General features: G+C 38.4%; 3 protein-coding genes across 10 annotated transcripts; 2 read left to right on the top strand and 1 right to left on the bottom strand.

Moving 5' to 3' along the window:
- Positions 1-3130: 3130 nt before the first annotated feature.
- LOC109859666 (transmembrane emp24 domain-containing protein 7-like) lies at positions 3131-5354 on the top strand. The gene is made up of 3 exons (XM_020438174.1): positions 3131-3475; positions 3890-4135; positions 4202-5354. The coding sequence occupies exons 1-3, from the start codon at positions 3320-3322 to the stop codon at positions 4427-4429; spliced, it is 630 nt and encodes a 209-aa protein (XP_020293763.1). The 5' UTR covers positions 3131-3319; the 3' UTR covers positions 4430-5354.
- Positions 5355-5732: 378 nt separating this feature from the next.
- On the top strand, positions 5733-8291 carry LOC109858984 (CDK5 regulatory subunit-associated protein 3). Of its 2 annotated transcripts, XM_020436811.1 has the most exons (9): positions 5733-5986; positions 6094-6268; positions 6361-6599; positions 6679-6952; positions 7040-7170; positions 7243-7524; positions 7606-7817; positions 7893-8064; positions 8147-8291. In XM_020436811.1, the coding sequence occupies exons 1-9, from the start codon at positions 5981-5983 to the stop codon at positions 8216-8218; spliced, it is 1563 nt and encodes a 520-aa protein (XP_020292400.1). In that variant the 5' UTR covers positions 5733-5980; the 3' UTR covers positions 8219-8291. The 2 variants fall into 2 exon arrangements, with proteins under 2 accessions (XP_020292400.1, XP_020292485.1); XM_020436896.1 differs by lacking the exon at positions 5733-5986 and having other exon boundaries at positions 6192-6282.
- A 28-nt stretch (positions 8292-8319) lies between these two features.
- LOC109859342 (phospholipase A2 A2-actitoxin-Ucs2a) lies at positions 8320-18695 on the bottom strand. 7 transcript variants are annotated; one of them, XM_020437879.1, is made up of 6 exons: positions 15972-16423; positions 10263-10494; positions 9602-9857; positions 9259-9420; positions 9035-9144; positions 8321-8842 (listed from the first exon to the last, which is right to left on the bottom strand). In XM_020437879.1, the coding sequence occupies exons 2-6, from the start codon at positions 10315-10317 to the stop codon at positions 8676-8678; spliced, it is 750 nt and encodes a 249-aa protein (XP_020293468.1). In that variant the 5' UTR covers positions 10318-10494; positions 15972-16423; the 3' UTR covers positions 8321-8675. The 7 variants fall into 7 exon arrangements, with proteins under 7 accessions (XP_020293546.1, XP_020293630.1, XP_020293468.1 ...); XM_020437957.1 differs by lacking the exons at positions 10263-10494; positions 15972-16423 and adding an exon at positions 18446-18695 and having other exon boundaries at positions 8320-8842; positions 9602-9836; XM_020438041.1 differs by lacking the exon at positions 15972-16423 and having other exon boundaries at positions 8320-8842; positions 9602-9836; positions 10263-13202.
- Positions 18696-18992: the final 297 nt, after the last annotated feature.

The raw sequence follows: 18992 nt of genomic DNA, 5'->3' as shown, positions 1-18992 counted from the left end.
AGTGTCAAAGTAGGTTTAAATAAGTATATTGGTCAGTTAAATAGGTTCAAAGTATCTTCAAAAGTTTGAAAGTAGCATCAAAATTTCGACTCGGGCATTTTCTAACTAAAAAATTCTTTCTCTATTTTATTGATTCACTTTTTGTTTTATATGTACATGGTATACCCTACCTAAAAATTAAAATAAATATGTATTTTTTTTTGATAGGAAGATGAATCGTAGATATTATGTTGTCTATGTATGTAATAATCGGAAGTTCTGGTAAAAGTAGTTTGTTGTTGCAAAGGATATATCTTTTCACGGGCGATAAATTTGCAAAATCAATGTTCCGATTTCTCGCTTGTTTGCATTTCCGCTTTCGGAAATGCAGCGGTAGTTATTAGTACATTCGGCGTATTCTCTCATTACACATTTATATGTTGTATCGCGGGCACACGTGTGTGTGCGTGTGCAATAAGGAACATAGACGGTCCATTCAGCTTTATGTGCCCGATGTACATGTCGTCCACATTAGGCGCGCATTAATTTAAGACACCAACACATACGCGGAGAGCGCCGCTCGCGCTTGCTTTCTCGCCGCAATAAAGAGGACCCTTCAAGACCCTCTCTATCTCTCTCTTTGTTGAACACCCTACGCTCGCCCTTTTACCACATGCACACCTTCGTTTGCCGCACACCTCGAGACGACGTGACGCACGGCGCGACTCGACGAGACCGATGGGCGGCACCGAAGGGCGCCTCACGCGAAGCAACATTCATTATATATGTATACCTCGGACTGTGTACACCTCGTGTATATACCACTTGTACTTGTCGGTTGCATTCTACAAGATGTTTCACGACCCATTGTGTCTTGCGGTGAACTTTTAGTTTGAGGTATTTCTCTCGTACGCGCAGATGCGACGACAAAATTTCATATTCCTTACGTTGCATACAAATATATCTTATCTGTGTGTATCTCTATCCGTATTAAAAATCTCTCACAAATTTATTTATACAAAAATTTTTTTATTAAAAAGTTTGTGAAAGTTTAGATAATTGCATTACGAAACGAGAAATTGCTCACTTGGAAATGTAATACAAGTGATAGCGCTCTTGCATTTATCTTTTTGATAAGAGAATAATTTCTCATTGCATATTCTCTCTCTCTCTCTCTCTCTCTCTCTCTCTCTCTCTCTCTCTCTCTTTCGTTATCTTCCGTTTTAGTATGTACGTTTCCACGGCTTATGTTACACATACATTCTCTCTCTCTGTCTCTTTTTCTCTTTCTACAAAGGTTTAATATTTAGTAAATTATGCAGATACTGGTGACACACAAGGAAGCTGGTTATTCTCGTCAGTAATTAAATATATGACTACTAATATATGCAACGGGAAACGTGACGGAAATTTCCAATTACCGCAGGCAATACATCGCGAAACGTTTATATATTTCGCAAACTTCTCTGTTCGTTCGTTACGATATTATCATGCACGTACATACAAATGTCTGCACAATGTGCAAACTTCTATATGCGCACATATAGAAGTTTGCTTGAAACAATAGCGGACCGGAAGCAAAAATGTCGAGCTTCGATGCACGATAAAACCATTTTTTTTTTTTTTTTTTCAAAGAAACTTATCATCCGGTAAAAACTTAAATATGATAGATAGATCAAAAAATAGAATCTTATTTCATTCTTCTTTTTATTTTTGTACTTGCGAACGCAGGAAACAAACAATCTATTGTCGCTGCGAATATACGAAAATAATCGACGAAGAGATTTCATATCGACAGCATTTGCGCCGACGTTATTTTGCCGATGTCAGACTTGACTGACACCGGATTTGAAACGATAGAATATGATATACATTCGTTAAAATGTCGAGCAAAATATATCGCTGACCGAATTAGACATCCGGTAAATAAATTCGAAATTTGTCAATAAAATCTGTGTTGTGATGACGTAATCGTAACATCCGCTCTGTTTCTGATTTATTATTCTGAATTATTTAATTCCACAAAGAACGGAAGAAAAAAAGTGTTTCTTTGCATTCAAATAGAAAATAAAATATGTAACAAATATAAAAAAAAATATTCGTAATATAAATCTTAATCTAACCTTAATCTAAGAGCGGAGTCTTTCATCTTAACGTTGCCATAGTTCTTGGTGTTCTCCTCAAAGCAGTTGTATTGTTTCGTTTATTCTTGCGCGCTCTCTCTCTCTCTCTCTCGCGCAGACCAAAGACACTTTGGAGAACAATCGAAGATATAAACAAAACAAAAAAAAAACCGCTGTTCATTTACAAGTGAATGGTTCCTCTTTCAAAATCTAAATAATATGTAAACTGTTACCGCTGGATAAAGTACATGTGTACGTATACCATAGATTTATGTATAGATGTAGCATTTACTCCGATTTAACTCGTGTAAAGAGCGTGATGTCATGGCGTCGTTCTGAAGACTGCCATATTGTGAAAACAACGACACTAGCACACCTACACAAGACGCATAGAACCAGAGAGAAAACTTAGAATGGCCACAGAACCATATGAAAAACTGTAATAGCTTTTCCGCCCTGTAAGCGCTACGTCCATGGGTAGTGCACATTGGCAACTACGTAGCCACGTCCACAAACGACTTGTCGGTACTTACGTATTGTTCAAACGTAGACATGGTTCTTTTCCGTGCTGAGTGCACAAGTCCAAGTACTAAACAGAGAGAAGTATAAATAAAGACTAAGATACAAGGACTGCGATGCCTGATACTACACTTATACGCCTGATACTTGAAGTAAAAATTATCACTACTTTTAGAGCTCGTCAAGACGAGCCTTCCAACCACGTGGTCAGTTTTTCGATTCTGACACTTTTTGAAAGTGATAAAATTGCATTTAACATCAGCAGCAGAAGCTGAAAGAGCAACTTACAAATCTTTTGTATGTTTAATTCAACATCTGTTGTATGACAATGTCAACTTTATTTAGAAAGCAATAATTGGAATTAGATTATTAGAAATATGTCGTGCGCGCAATTTTAACAGATCGCTCAAATTTGCGCGTCGCACGACGTGATAGCAGCTATTTCCGCAACCGCTGCGCCACTGCGCGGAACGCGGTTACGTAGCGCGCGTTCGATATCCGGCCACGTTAAAATAGCTTGTTTGAGAAGGGGAAACACTGCGTTCTTGCGTTGGACGAAGAGATCGAATCCGCCGAAAAAAAGTGGAAGGTGCTCTCTCGATTTTCCAAGTTTCAGAAAGTTTCTTAAATGCGCGCGGACAGATTTAACGAGTGACACGACACGACGTGAGCGTCGTCGACGAACCGACACACCAACGATGAATTGCTGGCCGGCTTTGCTGTCGCTCTTCTCGCTTCTAGGCACATTTCTGCTCGCGGGCGGCGTCGAGCTAACCTTCGAGCTGGCCGACAATGCCAAGGAGTGCTTTTACCAGGAGATCGAGAAGAACGTCACGTCTACGTTGGAATTTCAGGTTCGCACTGTTGTCAAGTATATTTACATGTAGCTTCGTGCGCGTTTCGTGACGCGCGCGATGTCACGTTCGTGACATCATCGCGGTGCATCATCAGAAGTTCACGGCACATTCCGTGACATTTGTCCGCTTGCGTGGCTGAATTAACAAATGAATAATGCAAATACGCGATAATGCGAATGATGCAAATGACGAACAAAATGACACAAATAATGAGAAAAAGTTTTGTTTGAATATAACATAGCACGATGTATTATTATTAGAAACTTAAATGACATTGTGAACTCTGGCCTCAATTCAGATTTATTTTTCTCTTTCTCTGTTTGCACATTTCTTAATGAAATATTATTTTAAATGTATAACCTTGCTACCTGGTTTACATTGTTTATGATAACCATGCTTTTTTGATTTTAGGTGGTCACGGGTGGCCAGTATGATGTAGACGTTACATTAGAGGCTCCTAATAAGGAGATCATTTATAGTCAAGTAAAAACACAATTTGATTCACATACTTTTGTACCAACCATGTCCGGAATATACAAAGCTTGCTTCAGCAATGAGTTTTCTACTTATTCCCACAAATTGGTATATATGGATTTCCAAGTTGGCGAGGAACAATCTCTTCCAGGACTTGGGGAACATGTCACAGTAATGACTCAGGTCAGTTATTTTGGCAAACAAAGCATAAATAAATATAAAAAAAACCAACAAAAATATTTCTTACAGATGGAGTCTTCCGCCCAAGAAGTGCACAAAAATTTAATTAGCATCTTGGACTATCAGACACATCATCGTCTGCGTGAGGCTCAGGGTCGCAAACGTGCAGAAGAGCTCAACGAGCGAGTGCTTTGGTGGTCGATATTAGAGACTGCTTTCATTCTGTTCATTGGCATCGGACAGGTGTTGATTCTCAAGAATTTCTTCACGGATCGCAGTCCTTCTCAGAGTTACTAGTGATTACAAAGATTAAGAAGAATGGAACTCTCTCATTTGTGTTCTCGAGATACACGATCGTTGTAGATCAAATTTGTCCTAGTGTGACCATCGTCATTTTCATCGTTGATCTAAAGTGCCATCGTAAGAATCTCTCGTCGGTAACAACATCATGCCTCTGTTGAGGAAGAGCATTCCTTGATCAGAATTCTGAAAAAGGGCGTAAAATGATCTTTTTTGCGCGTGCCACGGACGTGTGTAATATCACATAGTAATAATTTACGTGGCCACGGACAAAACATGGGTGCTGATACAACTCTCGAGGCGATTAAAAGGGGACAAGTGCAAGCAATAAAACTCTTACACATCCCTCTTTCGATGGACACTCTGAAGTCGTACTTATACTGGCGTATAGACAGTATATAACATGAATGGGACATGAACGTCATGGTTTTCTTACTGTGAATGTGTAACATAATAAAATTAGATTTGTGTGTATTTATGTCTACTCGTTGCTGTATCGCCAAGCGATACGATTGATTCCTGTCTCTTGTCGGGCTTCTTCCGTTATTTATCTTACTTTAGCATAAAAAGAAAGAGAAAGAGAGAGAGAGAGAGAGAGAGAGAGAGAGAGAGAGAGAGAGAGAGAGAGAGAGATAAAAACTACTATCCAGATAAATGAATTTATGATTTGGTTTTCATTATCAATCGAATGTGACGCAACAGTTTTTTGTTTCTATTTGATACGTTATTAGTTCTTCATGGAATAAGCGTAATAAGTACCATGCAGGTGGCAATTATGGCCGCCGTATTCACGTTTCGTATGCGACAGGTGGTTTTTTGCTGAGTATGCGTTATTTGATTAGCGTGTCCACTAATACGGAAAAACAGACAGCGAGGGATAATCGTTCAGTAGTCCACACAGACATCGACTAATAACTTGATACACAATATCATTGAGTCGACAATCTTGTAACAATCTTGAATGTGTTTTACAATAGATTCTAAATTTATATAAGTGAGACTTTGTGAAGAATAAAAATAAAACATTTATAAGTCTGACGTACAGCACTTGTCGAACTGCCACTGTTTTTCTAATCGGATGAAGATAATACACAAAATAAATTACATAAAAATATGCTCAATTTTGTATTTCTATAATTTTTGTGTTTTGTTTCTTTATTATTATTTACGTGCCATGATCTTTCTGTGCTTTATTATTATTATGTGCTAAAATCTTTATTTTCTGCGTTGTTTTGTTATGTAAAATAAATTTATGTAATTAATAATAACTTACTGTTAAGTATTCTCTTTGTTTTTATTCGAGTGTGCTAAAATTTTCTAATTTTAGCAATTCGCTACATTTATCAGAATTTCGTAACTTACATACGTGTCACTGTCATTATCACCGAGAGACAGCCGTTGTTGGAGACATTTGGAATCTGTCACTTTTCACATTGACACGCCGCGTTTGTTGAGCGTGTAACAGCTGTTATAACCTGTTATAGTTTCTTCTCTACCGAGGTGAAACATATATAAGCTACTGTTGAGAAATTTGTGCAATTTTGCAATATGCAGGTAAACAATCGTAAAATGTTTGAAAATTTATTTTCGATGCAACAAGTTTTTGTTACTTTTGCGTGAGAAGTAAAATCCACGCACACGTGATACTTCTCGAATTTTAGGAGCAAGATATACCAATTGACATCAACACCGGGAAATTGTTGGATTGGCTGATTAATCGAAGACACTGTAGAAAAGACTGGCACGCGAGTGTCCTGCCTATTAGAGAGAAAATTAATAAAGCAATACAGGATATGCCCGCTCACGATGGCATCGTCTCTTTGTTATCCGGCGCGTGTAAGTAACGTCAAGTTAGTTCCCAATTTTAACTTCGCTTCAACAATTTTAACAATCGTGCGAGTGTTGAATTCTATTTCCTTTTTTTATAGATATCAATTATTTTTATTGCGTGAAGATTGTGGAAATCTTGAAGGAAACAGAAGCAGATACAAAAAATTTATTTGGACGTTACGGGTCGCAAAGAATGAAGGATTGGCAGGAGATATTGCGAATGTACGAGAAAAACAACGTGTACCTTGCCGAAGCCGCGCAAATTCTCACGAGAAATGTCAGTTATGAAGTTCCCAATATTAAAAAACAGATACAGAAGTTAGAACAGACAATAACGGTAAATAAATATCTACATTTTTACAAACACTGTCAGTGTAATTATTTGTACTACGTGTATATATATTTTGTACTTTTAGGATTTTGAAAAAAAGGAAACAGAATATAAAAAATCAGAGAACATCGCGCGCTCAGAGTATAATACGATGTGTAAACAATTAGGAATAACTGGTTATAGTACTGTCAGACGTGAGTTAATGGAAAAAGTTAAAGAACTGCCAGAGATTTATCAGAAAATAGCGGAGAAGACGAAAAATTTGGATAAAGTTGTGGAATTTTACAGTGCGTTCGTTGAATTTACTTTCGGCCAACAATGCTATAACGATTGCGTACCGATTATTAAACATGTGATTGGTGAGTTATTCGTAAAACTTATTGTAATAGCATGTTTGAGAGAAAAATTATACAAGTGTGACAAATTGTTAAACATTATGTTTAAAGAAAAAGGAAACACAACAATGTTCGAATACACTTACGGAGAAGTGCCAACATCGATAATCGAGCCGCCGTTAAACATAAAAGCGGATGAGGATGAGAATAATGAGAGAACCAGTGCGAATGCGGACGTCAATGTATAAATATACGGTTTTTTTTTTTAACAATCATCTTTTTGATTTCGTTATTATTTCGAATGTCCATTGCAGACCATCGACTTCGGCAACTTGGATCTGGACGCACAAATTGATTTTGACGAAGTCAGTCCGAGCGCAGAGGGCGATATTGATTGGGGAGAAGACGTTGCAAAACAACCTGCGGAGGAAATAGATTACAACATATCGGAAATAGATTACGATATATCGTTGGAAGAATCGGGTATAGTTGTAGAGGCGGCAGGTCATGAAGGTGGTGTAGCCACGGGATGCAATGCATATACAATATTAGACAATCCGACGACAAGATCGGAATTTATCGATCAATTGTTTGAGGTACAAATGTCGTATAGAGATACAATTTGAGAAAACATTGTTTCTATTCTTGAATATAAATGAATATTTTTTTATGAATAGTTGGAAGCGTTTATGAAATTGCGTCTGTACGAGTTCAAAAGCGACGACAAGAATAACCTCTTGAGCTTCAGTCAGATGCAAGATGCTTCCCCTATTTTGCAACTTTCTACCATAGAAACCACTCAGAATATGCTGGACAATGTTCAAGTTGTTCTCTACGAAATGTTGCACAACAATGTCCAAAATTTGCATAACATCAAACATTATCCGAGGTACAGTTAATTGAATCACTATTTTTAAATTGATATTTAATAATTCTTACAAGTCTATGTCTGTTTAAATTGCAGATACGTGGACACAGTGGCTGCCAACTTGAAACAAAAATTAAATCAAATCGATAGAATGGTGATTCAGCAAAACTCTATGAGACAAATGCAGGTAGACGCGCAAAATAAAATTGAGAAATTGCATCCGTTGCTGAGGCTTGTTATACAAAGAACCAAGGAATTGCAAGCAGAGGTATATCTTATTTTCGCAGCATTGTCTTTTTTTAAATGAAATTTGATTATTGTTTTATACTTTTTTTTAAATCTAATTACAGATAGAGCAAGACATTTCCAAACGATACAAGAACAGAACGGTACATCTGACCGGAGGTGTAAATACAATGTAGTTAATAATAAGAAATTGTTGAAAAAACTTATTATTTTTATAATGTATATAAAAAAATTCTAAATTAAAAAACAATATAATCACTTCCTTGTTGTATAAAATAAAATAGTACGAGTGTTTACTCTTCCATAAACTTTATGAGTCTTTATTCTTCTGTAAACTTTAATATTGACGAAACAGGTTTGCGTATTAGAAATTATATATTATAGGCGTTATAAAACTTGAATTTGCAAGATTAATCAGACATTTTTTCGTTGCTTAACATACTTGCGCAATTTAATGTTCGCTTTCGATATAACGGTCGACACGAGTCTCTGAACGAGTGCGCACTCTTTTGTTGAAAATAAATTAAAGAGCAAATCTTATCTCATATGAGACAAATTGAATTTGTCGTAATTTTATAAAATGTCTGTTATTAAAAAAACGCAAATAACGTTAATAAACTATATTACACAACGTCATATTATCATAAAGAGATTTTGCACGAGTCTCCAGGCTGACGAGGTACAAACTGCTTTGGTGGTGGGGCAAGGATATCTCTTCAGGCACTCGGCTAACGAGCGATCACATTCGCACAAACGCTGAGCACAGGATCCCGATCCTCCCCAACTGCCGTGCTCAACCGCTGTAACAAAGATTTCACGGACTACTTTTTACTGTCGCGTATACGTCGTGCGTTATATATTTACACACAGTAAATGTAAGCGAGTAAATCAATTATTGCGCGATTTTTGAAAGAAATTGTCGTAAAAAAAGCAAGTCTTAAAGCAAAATTCTTCGCTAGATCATAGAAAAAAACAAAATAATAAAAACGAACCGCAAACAGGTTTGTAACCGTGATAACATCTCCAGTAATACGGAACGAAGTACTCCGAGAACATAGCACATTCTGTGGCATCGTAGCACCAATCGTGCATCTTACAGCACCTGAAACATGTCTTGTTTTTGTGGATTTTGCAAAAGTATTTCGCAAGAACACATTTTAATTTTTAAAACTAATATTTCTCGCTTGTTCTCGATTGTAGATAAAACGCGACATACTGATCGATGCCGTCGATTACATAGCCGGATCCTAGAAATCCGCAGTAGCATCCGTATCCTTTGTAAGCCAAAGGATTACATCCCGTGGCGCATACTACCATATTGTAAAGATGTATCACCCCTCTCTTGAATCTAGTATGACTCGTCTCTTTCCCGTTCATCCTAAAGTCGCGTAAAAACGTGTTGTATGTCAAATGTATTTAAAAGTTATCCAAACGTTTTTTTGAGTAAATTAAGAATTTGTGATTTAAAATTCAATCAAAAACAAATTGTTTATCAATATTCTCTGATTTGGTTTTATAAGTAATTAAATTTACATCGAAGATAACGTCGCGTTACTTACGCGACTTGCTGCGCTCTCGTCGTGTCGTTCTTTGTCGTGGTTATCGACGACGACACGCGCACACGAATGTCTTCCTCATAATTAAGCGACGAAGCGCTCCACGGATCACCGCTACGACCGATGTAAATATTTCCTTGATTTTCGTCATCTTTTATGTCATTATACGTGTGCGAATAATCATATTGGCGCGTTCCGACGCCTCCGAGAATCTTATGAACATCTGGCGTACCGTTACCTGCAAGTGCCGCATCATGTCCTGATAAACCAAATCGTACAAACATAAATGTCGGCAATCGCGTGAATATAAAATATAATTAACAGTTATGATCACAGCTTATCAACGTGCATTACGTTAGTTTTGAGTCAGAACAAAGTTTAAGTAAGATTCTCACTGTTTTTTTTTTTATTCTCACAAAGAAAATTAGCATATTAATTAATTAATTAATTTTATGAGGAAAAATGCAGTAATAAATTTTTGAAAAATTTATTTTATTTTACTTTTACATATTTACATTTTTTTTTTTTTATATGCGCGCTTATTACTTTCTATACACGAAGAGAACAAAGTAGAGAGTGTACTGTTTTCACGTCTTTCTCTCTCTCTCTCTCTCTCTCGCTCTTTCTCTCGAGAAAAATAATATCTCTAATAATTTCAGCTCACTTGTATGAGTACAAAAGTGCGTGTATCTTTCGATCCATGGCGTGCCGAGAACCATGCGTACTTTTTCTGCGTGTACAACGACGGTTTCCCTAACCGTCAGGAATCGTATTTCACCTTTTTGATCTGAGACCCACTCAGCGTAAAACTACTCTCATTTATCCCACTTCTGACCGTTTTAACGGTTTCTCGGCGATCTTCCACAAATGCCGGGAAAATTGCAGCGCATCCGTTTCTTCGTTCGAACAATCGCACGACGCAAAAATATCGTTATTTTCGATTTCACTTTCCTAATTAAGTCTTTCTTAGAAAAGACTTTAGACTGGTAGAAACCAGAATTTGTGGCAAGATACGTTAATTATCTCTGAAATGGATCATGTGATCTTCACCCATAAAGTAGTTTTTTTTTTTTCGATAGTGTAATGCGGATAAAACGTCTACACGTGCAGAAGATTAGATTAATGTTTTGCAAAACTGAACTACGCAGCAAAAGAGTTGGTTTTCTTTATAGAAGTATATAAGTCCTTTGTGCGTGTGTGTGTGTGTGTGTGTTTTGAAATATATTCGCGTGAGAGAGAGATAACCTCTTACAAAAATTCAAATAAAACACTCGTGACAGAAACTGTTCGAAAGATTCTCTTTTACATTTTAATTACATAAGGACTTTATGTAAATTTATTACATAAAACTTTTGTGTATGTATTTTATTATATCACTGTTTTATCATAAGTGATTTGACTGAATATTATAAAAATTATTATTTTTATAATTACTCTTTTCTTGAAAATTGTTTTCGATAATGTCATATTAGTGTCACTTTTATACAGATATCAGAATGTTCTCGAAACCTTGATGAAATTATCAGAAATGTGCATGAAACGTCGGTGTAAAAATGACTTGAAACCTTCAAGAATTCTTTTAACACACCGCGAAAGTATCAAATATATATATATATATCTCTCTCACTCTCTTATTTGATTAATTATAATTTAGTTTATTTACTTCCTCGAGAATTTCTTTATCAACATTTCGTATTCAACAAAGTGAATTGAACGATACATATTATATGAGATAATATTGCCGATGTGTAATGGTGATGCATCTTTTAATGAGCTAATTAGCAGGGCGTGTCTATGAGCGCGGAGGTATTGTGGTAGCGGTCCAGATAGCTGTAACGAATTACTGTAACTGTACACTCGTTACGGCCGACGTGTTTTGTAGAAGAAACTTGTGAAAATTACACAATTTATATATATATATATATATCACTCATCATCTTTCGGAATTGCTCAACGACAAGTAAATTGAAATCGCAGAAATAAAGTAATGCGATCGGAATCATGGCTTTTAAGCCGCGCTGGAATATAATAATCAACGATTGGCATCGTAATGCTTCGCAACATTAATTAGTCTAGATGCGGTGGTCTCTCGGTAATCCGTCGAACGCGATTCTCCCGTTTCATTCGCGGTTTCCATGGTGCAACCACGTAAAATTTTAATATGTTGAAGGTCTTCCCTTAACATCACTTGACGTGTAGGCAGACGAAGTAGACTTCCCGACGTTTATTAAACAAGATAAAAAAAGAAGATTTAATTAATGGAAAATATATAACGCAAAATCTTTCGAGAGAATCAACCGCTAAAAATAATTATTACTGGAAAGCAAATATTTGCTTGAAAAAAAAATGAAATAAATTTTTTCTTCGTGAAATTCGAGGGCGCGCAGCGAAGCACGAGTTTGGCAAACGATACGTAAATTGCAAAAATTGCGCTTGTGTTTAATCTATTGTACGTACGTTAATTGAATTTAATTAAGCAAGTTAATTACGTCTACTAGATGGATAAAATCATCTGGTTAGATTGCTTTGCGCGTCTGAATTGGGCGTTGGACAATTGTGTTGATCGTTGTTGGACGATCTTGTATGTAATGTGTGTGAAGCGACTTAATTATATACGGCTTGTTACTTTTCAGACGTGTGTATGTATTGTGTATGCACTTTCTTCGGAGATTCGTCCGCGGCGCTGACGCTTTGTGTGTGCCGGCGAAGTCAATTTCGTGACGTGATTAGAGGATGGGGGCCAAAAGTTACCCGTTATTAGCGAGAGATGAGACAATGAGATGCAGGTAGAAATTTTCCACACGAGGCTAATTGCACACGTCGCGTACTGCATAATTTATATACATATACATATTAAACGACAGAGCGCGGATGACGTGGTTGCGGAAATTAGGAAAGCGTGCACAAAAGTTTAACAAAATATTCTTAATGCGCTTTGTTTTTCCGAACAAAAGTTGAAAGTTCACACGACATCATTATTTACATCGTATTCCCGTATCTTTTTAACATTTCGAAGATTTATCTTTGATTTTCCGCACGCAAACGCGAGATTGATCTCTGTGAGGTGTTGGTAATAAAATACGAACACACACATGTAAAAAAACGAATATTGTTGCCTGAGTGGGAAGAAGGTAACAAAACACGTGAGATGCGTTATGGTTTACGTTTTACGTGAAATACAAAACGAAATGTTTCACGTTTAAATATAACATTACGCGAACACATCGATGAACATATATACGATTTTGAATATACTATTTTTAATTACTTATGTTCCCCGTATATTACAGTTGAAATATCGAGAAGTTATCAGATTAAATGCAATAAATCACTGATGGATCCTTTGATTATTTCGTCATGAAATTCAATAGATGGGTATCTAGTTTATAATTAACAAAATACGACGATGAATGTGATGTGAGCTTGCGTTATCAGATTTAATCTTCGTCTCAATTTTACACCTCTTTTTGCTGCAATTTCATCATTTGTTTTATCCGACATTTTATTTTTGTTTTGTTAATTCTCTCTGCAAGATCAATCAGATCTTTCTTTATTTACGTCGTATGAGTTCACGCGTGCGATATTTCCGAGCAATATGTTTCATTGCTCACCTCTGGCATCGCAATCGAGAAGACAGCCGAACAACAGGAGGACGCAGAGAATACTTTCGGGGAAGCGATGACACGATCGATCCATCGGCGGCGAATCGCGGACACGTGCAACGGAATCTTTGCGACACATCGGGCACGTTTTCACCGCCGGATCGAGTCCTTCGTGTCACCTGCGTGTCGTTCCTGCGAGACGCTGATCATCCGATGTAACAACGGTGCACCCGTGTAAGATGAAAAATCGCATCGGAGCACTGCAGTGGCGGGCGTGTCGTATCACGCGACTTCTCCGTTTGCGCGACGACGACGGTGGTTGTTCATTATCACGGCTGTTGAATATCCAATTCGCGGCGACGTAATTTCACACAACAATAATCGCGAATCACCCCGAAAGCCACGTGCCGATCCTCGAACAGGTCAGTTAACGCTCGCGTTTTTGCGAGCGTTATCCTTTTATCGTCTTCTCTTCGTCGCCGGGTGTAGATTGAAAACTGATGAACCGATCATTGTCGCGGCTGCGATATCTCCGCCGATATCTACACACAAAAGATATAATATTTTTTGCGCCGTCTCTGCGCGGGTTTTTTCATTGAAAACAATCCCGCTCCGGAAATTTAATAACGTTGTTGCGCCCGGACTTTTGTGTCTCGCGCGCGTTTGCGTTCTCTCTCGATTAACAAATCAATAAAGCGTACCGAAAAAAAAGTTTGCATCGCGCGTCGCGGAATTTACACAACGTTTATTGTGCACCAGTATGACGTCCTGCGAAACTAATCGCGCTCAATAATCCCGGGATTTTTGATCTGAAATCGTTTGTTATCGCGCCCGCAGTCCGATCATATCGGTCGCAATCAACTTCTCTTTGATTGGACGACTGTGTTTCCTCGTTGTTTGAACTTTGTTTCCAATCGCGCTTTGCCACAATTTATCTTGAAGTTTCTTCTTCTAGCGCGGCGAAGCACTTCGAGAGCTCGACGAAGTACTGACTGTTCTTATCAGACGGCACCGATTCGTCGTGTCCCTCCACGCGACGGTGGAGTCTTCTTCTACCTTTCACCGACATTTTTTGTTAGACGCATATTGTGATCTCGGGATGTACACCTCAGGACGGTTCAACTTGGCGACCCCGTGAGAAAACGTCCATTGGGACGCGTGACTAATGGTCGGTTCGAGGAGCGTCTACGCCGATTTCTGTGGTCGCACTACGCTCCGATCTTCGCGTCTCGCCTTAGAAAATCTAAGCTGTTACACTTTCGTCGGCATCCTCGGCAGAAGGGGAAAAAGCAAGAGAGAGAACACAATCGTTAAAGTCTCTCTGTCGCATGATTCCTAAGTCTCGTATTTTTTCTGTTCTCTGAGCGAAAAAAAAACTCGTTAATGACTTTCTTCAACGGCTCGCTCGAATTTAAAGAGTGAACGCTGCGAACGAGATCAGCTCGTTTTTTGGGACGAGCGTGCGAAAAGTGACGCCGCGGTCTTCAAACGTTTACACACGACCACCATATTGGAGTCATGAAATAATCGCGTAATGTCACGACGTTATTACGGCATTAAAAGGGGTAAACAATTTTATAGTGTCAAGATCAATCGAAAGTTACGTAATCATGTAATATGACGTCGCACCGCTTTTGTTGCTCCTGAACGCATTTATAAATTTATTAATTTTATATAAACATATATAATATGTAGATTATATAATCTTTGTACACGCGCATATTTTTCCAAATATACATTTTCAAAAACTGTTAGAATTAATGTAAAATCTATAAACATTCTTAGAAGAACTTAGAAGTGTAGAAGAACAATTAATAAAAGAAACTTTATGATTTTTTCAGAAAATCAAAAATTGTGTGCGTACGAAATGTTTGCAATATACATAAACATAATTTGTAAATGCTTGGAAACAGAAATGAACAAAGACGTGAAAAGTTTGTTGAAAGCAACAGATTGCAGAAATAATTAGGAGTGCTTGAATACAGCTGTTGCGTGCACGCACATATAAGTGGAAGCAGTTTATCTACGCGTACAGCAGCACTTTATCAATAAAAAGTGGACGTACATAATATATAATCAGCATAACAACCGAGATTATGTGCATATATAATGTATTAATCAGCAAAAAAACTATTACATTGTTATTCTCCGCAGCAACAGCAATGTCGGGTGCAAAGTAGAACAATTGCTACTTTATTGATTACAAAGTACAACATCTACGCGATCGTGAATCACAAGCGTGTGCTGAAATCAACATACAGCAGAGCATGACTGCAAAAAGCATGACGAGAAGATTGATTACATATAAATTTTTTCATCACGCAAGATGACATAAAAAATATTGTTTTACATACATATTCGTATATTACGCGTTATTTTTGATTCTATTATACCTTATAATTTTTATTTTAATTAAAAAATTTATAGTATGAATGTATTAGACAGTTTATTAGAGGAATATAATGAACTTTTTCAACAACTTGAAAAGCACTGTACTAGCGTATCTCGTGATTAAATACCGGAATTTTTTGTTTTAAAAACAAATTGCCTTTGTTACGAGCACGTTCCACCGATTGTCAAAAATTAATTGCGCGTATTTGTCCGAAGAGAGAAGCAGAGAGAGAGAGAGAGAGAGAGAAAGAGAGAGAAAGAAAAATTCCCGTAATTTTCACAAGTTTTTTTTGCAAAAAAACAACCGGCCACTCGCCGACTTTTACAACCAAAGTCGAAGCCGAGTAATTCGCCGATAATTTCGCTCATCGATTACTTACTACAGACGCGAAAGATGTAAAACAGGCTGCTTTCTACGTGCTACAAGCAAAATCTCTTCCCGGGAACGAGATCTAAAGTTCCTCGGCTGTGTTGCGCGCGCGTGCCGCAGCTTTTACGCGGGAAAACTCGACGGGCCGATCGACGGGAATCGTCGGCCGTAGGCGGGTTGAAATTACGCGAACAGTATATTCACCGACTGACCGACTGACTGTGATCCGACGGGGGGGAAACACAAGAGAGTGGAGTCCTTGCAACAGGCTGCACTCGTGAGCAATAACGGTACTCGACGCCGATGCACACGCGACGGCCGGCGTTTCAACGATCGTGCACAATCATACCATCGCGGCGAATGCACAAACGGAACGACGCAAAATCGAAATTCCAATTGATGCGAAGATCCGCACAATGCGACACAACGGTTACGAACAATAAAGAAGCGGGTGGAACTGCAGTTTTAATTGTTGTCCGCGATTTAATTTGGCGCGCCGCGATATATAAAAGCGCGTCGTGGGATCGCGGGACCGTGTACCCCGAACGCGCGCGGTTGCAACGCGAAGCTACTTGAATGCGCTATCGTTGTTCAAAGAACAAAACAATAACGTTGATCGATAACGTTGTGTTGCTAACAACCTTTAATGAGGAGTCATTTGCGCGCAACACTGCCTTTTTTTTTTTATCAACGCTACATTTTTAGTTATTAATTGCGAACGAGTAGGAAAGTTTCGTGCTCCGTTTTATCGTTGTTTATTTATTGACACATTTATCCCCACTCTCTCGCGCTTCTAACAAACAAGCCGGATACAAATATATTTCTCGCAACTAACTTTTACGTCACGCTGTGCGCGCAACATCGTTTGTTTACATGGTTCAGAGCAATTTTTATTTTTTATGTGCACTTGCTTTTGGACCACTGACCAAACAAAAGAAATGCAAAATGTCGCAAGAGAAAAAGAGAAAGGGAATGGCAACAGAAACCGAATAAGGAGATGACATGCGTTTGTACTTAAAGTTGCGCAACACGAGGAAGACGTTTTCGCGCGTAGAGTGCTATCGCTCATCCCAAGAAACGAGTCATTGTTTCTGGTCAGGTTGAGAGTGCAGTGCGCTGGACGCTGACACGATAAACAACGGTTAGTTCACCGCATGATATTTCTCCCGCGGGGGAAGTATATCCTATCACTTTCGCGAACTGCAGGTTCGCCGTTTGGTTGTTGCGATGCGGTTGCGCGAAAACCACCGAGTGAAGAAAAAAGATTGCACGCCAAAAAAGAAATTGTTGCGTGAAGAAATGAAAAACCGGCACTTAATTTTCTAACTTTCTTCTCTTTCTAAGCAAAATAAGTGTGTCGACGATATTGAAATCCCTCTTCTAATGTAGACACACACACACAGAAGGCGAGGCAAACTGAAAATTATACTCATCCGAGCCAGCTTTTGCAAAATGTCGGATTAAAGGTTAAAATCCAAATAAAATATAAACGAAGCGAAACTCGAACACAGTTCGCGTCGTCTGCTCGCTTCACCGGAGCCCAAGTGTAACAGAACACACTCGAGTAAAATACATTAATTTTCCTCTCGTTTCCTATTGTTTGCAGTTACGGTCTCGCGAAAACGTAAGTAACGTTGTAAAGAGCGTAGTATACACGTGCACTTAATTGTAATTAAACGAACTATATTTAAACGGGAAACGTTGAATAAAAGTAGTTCTAATTGCAGAAAAAGAGTCATATTTAAAATTGCATTATTAAATGTCTCCGCGCGTCCCACGCTAAACGTAACAAGCGTTACGTGCGTCAGGTGTGTTTCGACAGGAACACAGTGTTGCAACAGTCAATATGTGTGTTGTTCATCTTATGATCATCGAATGTAGCTTGTCTTTCATTATCTCTACTCGTGCTTTACGTGGGCGTTCGTTGCCCAGAAATTCCCTTACTGCGTTGTTAACAAAGCAATAACTTCCGGCTATCGGAATATAAACTCTCAGTATTACAGGCGATAACACAGCGATAAAACAGGATTTAATTTTAAAAACCAGATTGTTTAATTGTTCCCGCGGTTCGCGTTCGATATCAGCGCGGCCGTTAATTATTGCAACAACAAAAAAATCATCGCGTGTGATTTAATTTATCAAATAAATTATCACATTTAATAATATATTGTCTTTTCAATATATATTAATGTCATTTTAAATTGCAACAAAGAAAACGTCAATTATTCACACGCGATCAAAGAGAGAAATGAACTTCGTACTTCGCTTGATATACGCGATCATTTTTCCGCCTATTATCTCGCACGGTGCGTATCGCTGACGTTAATCTCATCATCTGTGTAATCGCTCGTTTGTTTCACTTTTCCTTTCTTCACCGCGCGTAAAATTTCACCGAAATTTCACCCGGCCGCGATTCGATATATGCAAATAATATGCGACGGTAAACACAAAGTTAACCCATCTGCGCAACCGGGTGTAGCCTACCGTGATCAAAGCGGTCAAAGCGGCACAATGTATTTATCCTTCTCGGACGGAATCGTGATCTCAGCATTTTTTCGCATCAGATGCGAAGAAACAAATGTCGGATCTCAACAAATGTCATATCCAACTCGAAACGAGACTCGGCTTCAACGATGACAATGATGAGCGGCGATGTTGTGTAACGCGCGGCGAATTGCATCGTGACGCGGATAACCGCGATTACGAGTTCGAGACGGCGCCGCGACGGGCGCATCAACGTCGCCAATCAGTAATAATCTTATTACACTCTCACCGCGTTCAATTTTTTGCGACGAATAAACATAATTTCGTCGAGGAAGAAATCACGCTTGAAAAAAAAAACAAAACGAGAAGCGCGCGCACAGCGCGGCATCCGAGAAAAGTTCTCGCCGTTGGAAAAAAAAAAAAACTACGGCCGGTCATATCGGCAAATCGTGAGATCTAATTACGGGTCATTTCGTAGCTAACCGAGCCGACCGGTATTACGCGTGGCCGATTACGTCGGTTTCTAGCACACAGCGAATCGTTCGTT

Source organism: Pseudomyrmex gracilis, unplaced genomic scaffold (assembly GCF_002006095.1).
Source record: "Pseudomyrmex gracilis isolate BER0280 unplaced genomic scaffold, ASM200609v1 scaffold_0, whole genome shotgun sequence".
NCBI classification, from domain to species: Eukaryota; Metazoa; Arthropoda; class Insecta; order Hymenoptera; family Formicidae; genus Pseudomyrmex; species Pseudomyrmex gracilis.
The sequence above is the reverse complement of the archived record's forward strand: the minus strand, read 5'-3'. Positions and strand labels throughout refer to the sequence as shown.

Bases quoted from the DNA above. Each gene is read 5' to 3' on its own strand.
- LOC109859666 (XM_020438174.1), top strand. From the start codon at position 3,320: ATGAATTGCTGGCCGGCTTTGCTGTCGCTCTTCTCGCTTCTAGGCACA. The intron at 3,476-3,889 runs GTTCGCACTGTT...TTTTGATTTTAG, and splicing joins CGTCTACGTTGGAATTTCAG to GTGGTCACGGGTGGCCAGTA. The intron at 4,136-4,201 runs GTCAGTTATTTT...TATTTCTTACAG, and splicing joins ATGTCACAGTAATGACTCAG to ATGGAGTCTTCCGCCCAAGA.
- LOC109858984 (XM_020436811.1), top strand. The intron at 6,953-7,039 runs GTGAGTTATTCG...TTATGTTTAAAG, and splicing joins GATTATTAAACATGTGATTG to AAAAAGGAAACACAACAATG. The intron at 7,525-7,605 runs GTACAAATGTCG...TTTTATGAATAG, and splicing joins TTATCGATCAATTGTTTGAG to TTGGAAGCGTTTATGAAATT.
- LOC109859342 (XM_020437543.1), bottom strand. From the start codon at position 13,339: ATGTGTCGCAAAGATTCCGTTGCACGTGTCCGCGATTCGCCGCCGATG. The intron at 9,858-13,209 runs GTGAGCAATGAA...TTGGTTTATCAG, and splicing joins TCTCGATTGCGATGCCAGAG to GACATGATGCGGCACTTGCA. The intron at 9,145-9,258 runs GTATGTCGCGTT...GACATGTTTCAG, and splicing joins GTAATCGACGGCATCGATCA to GTGCTGTAAGATGCACGATT.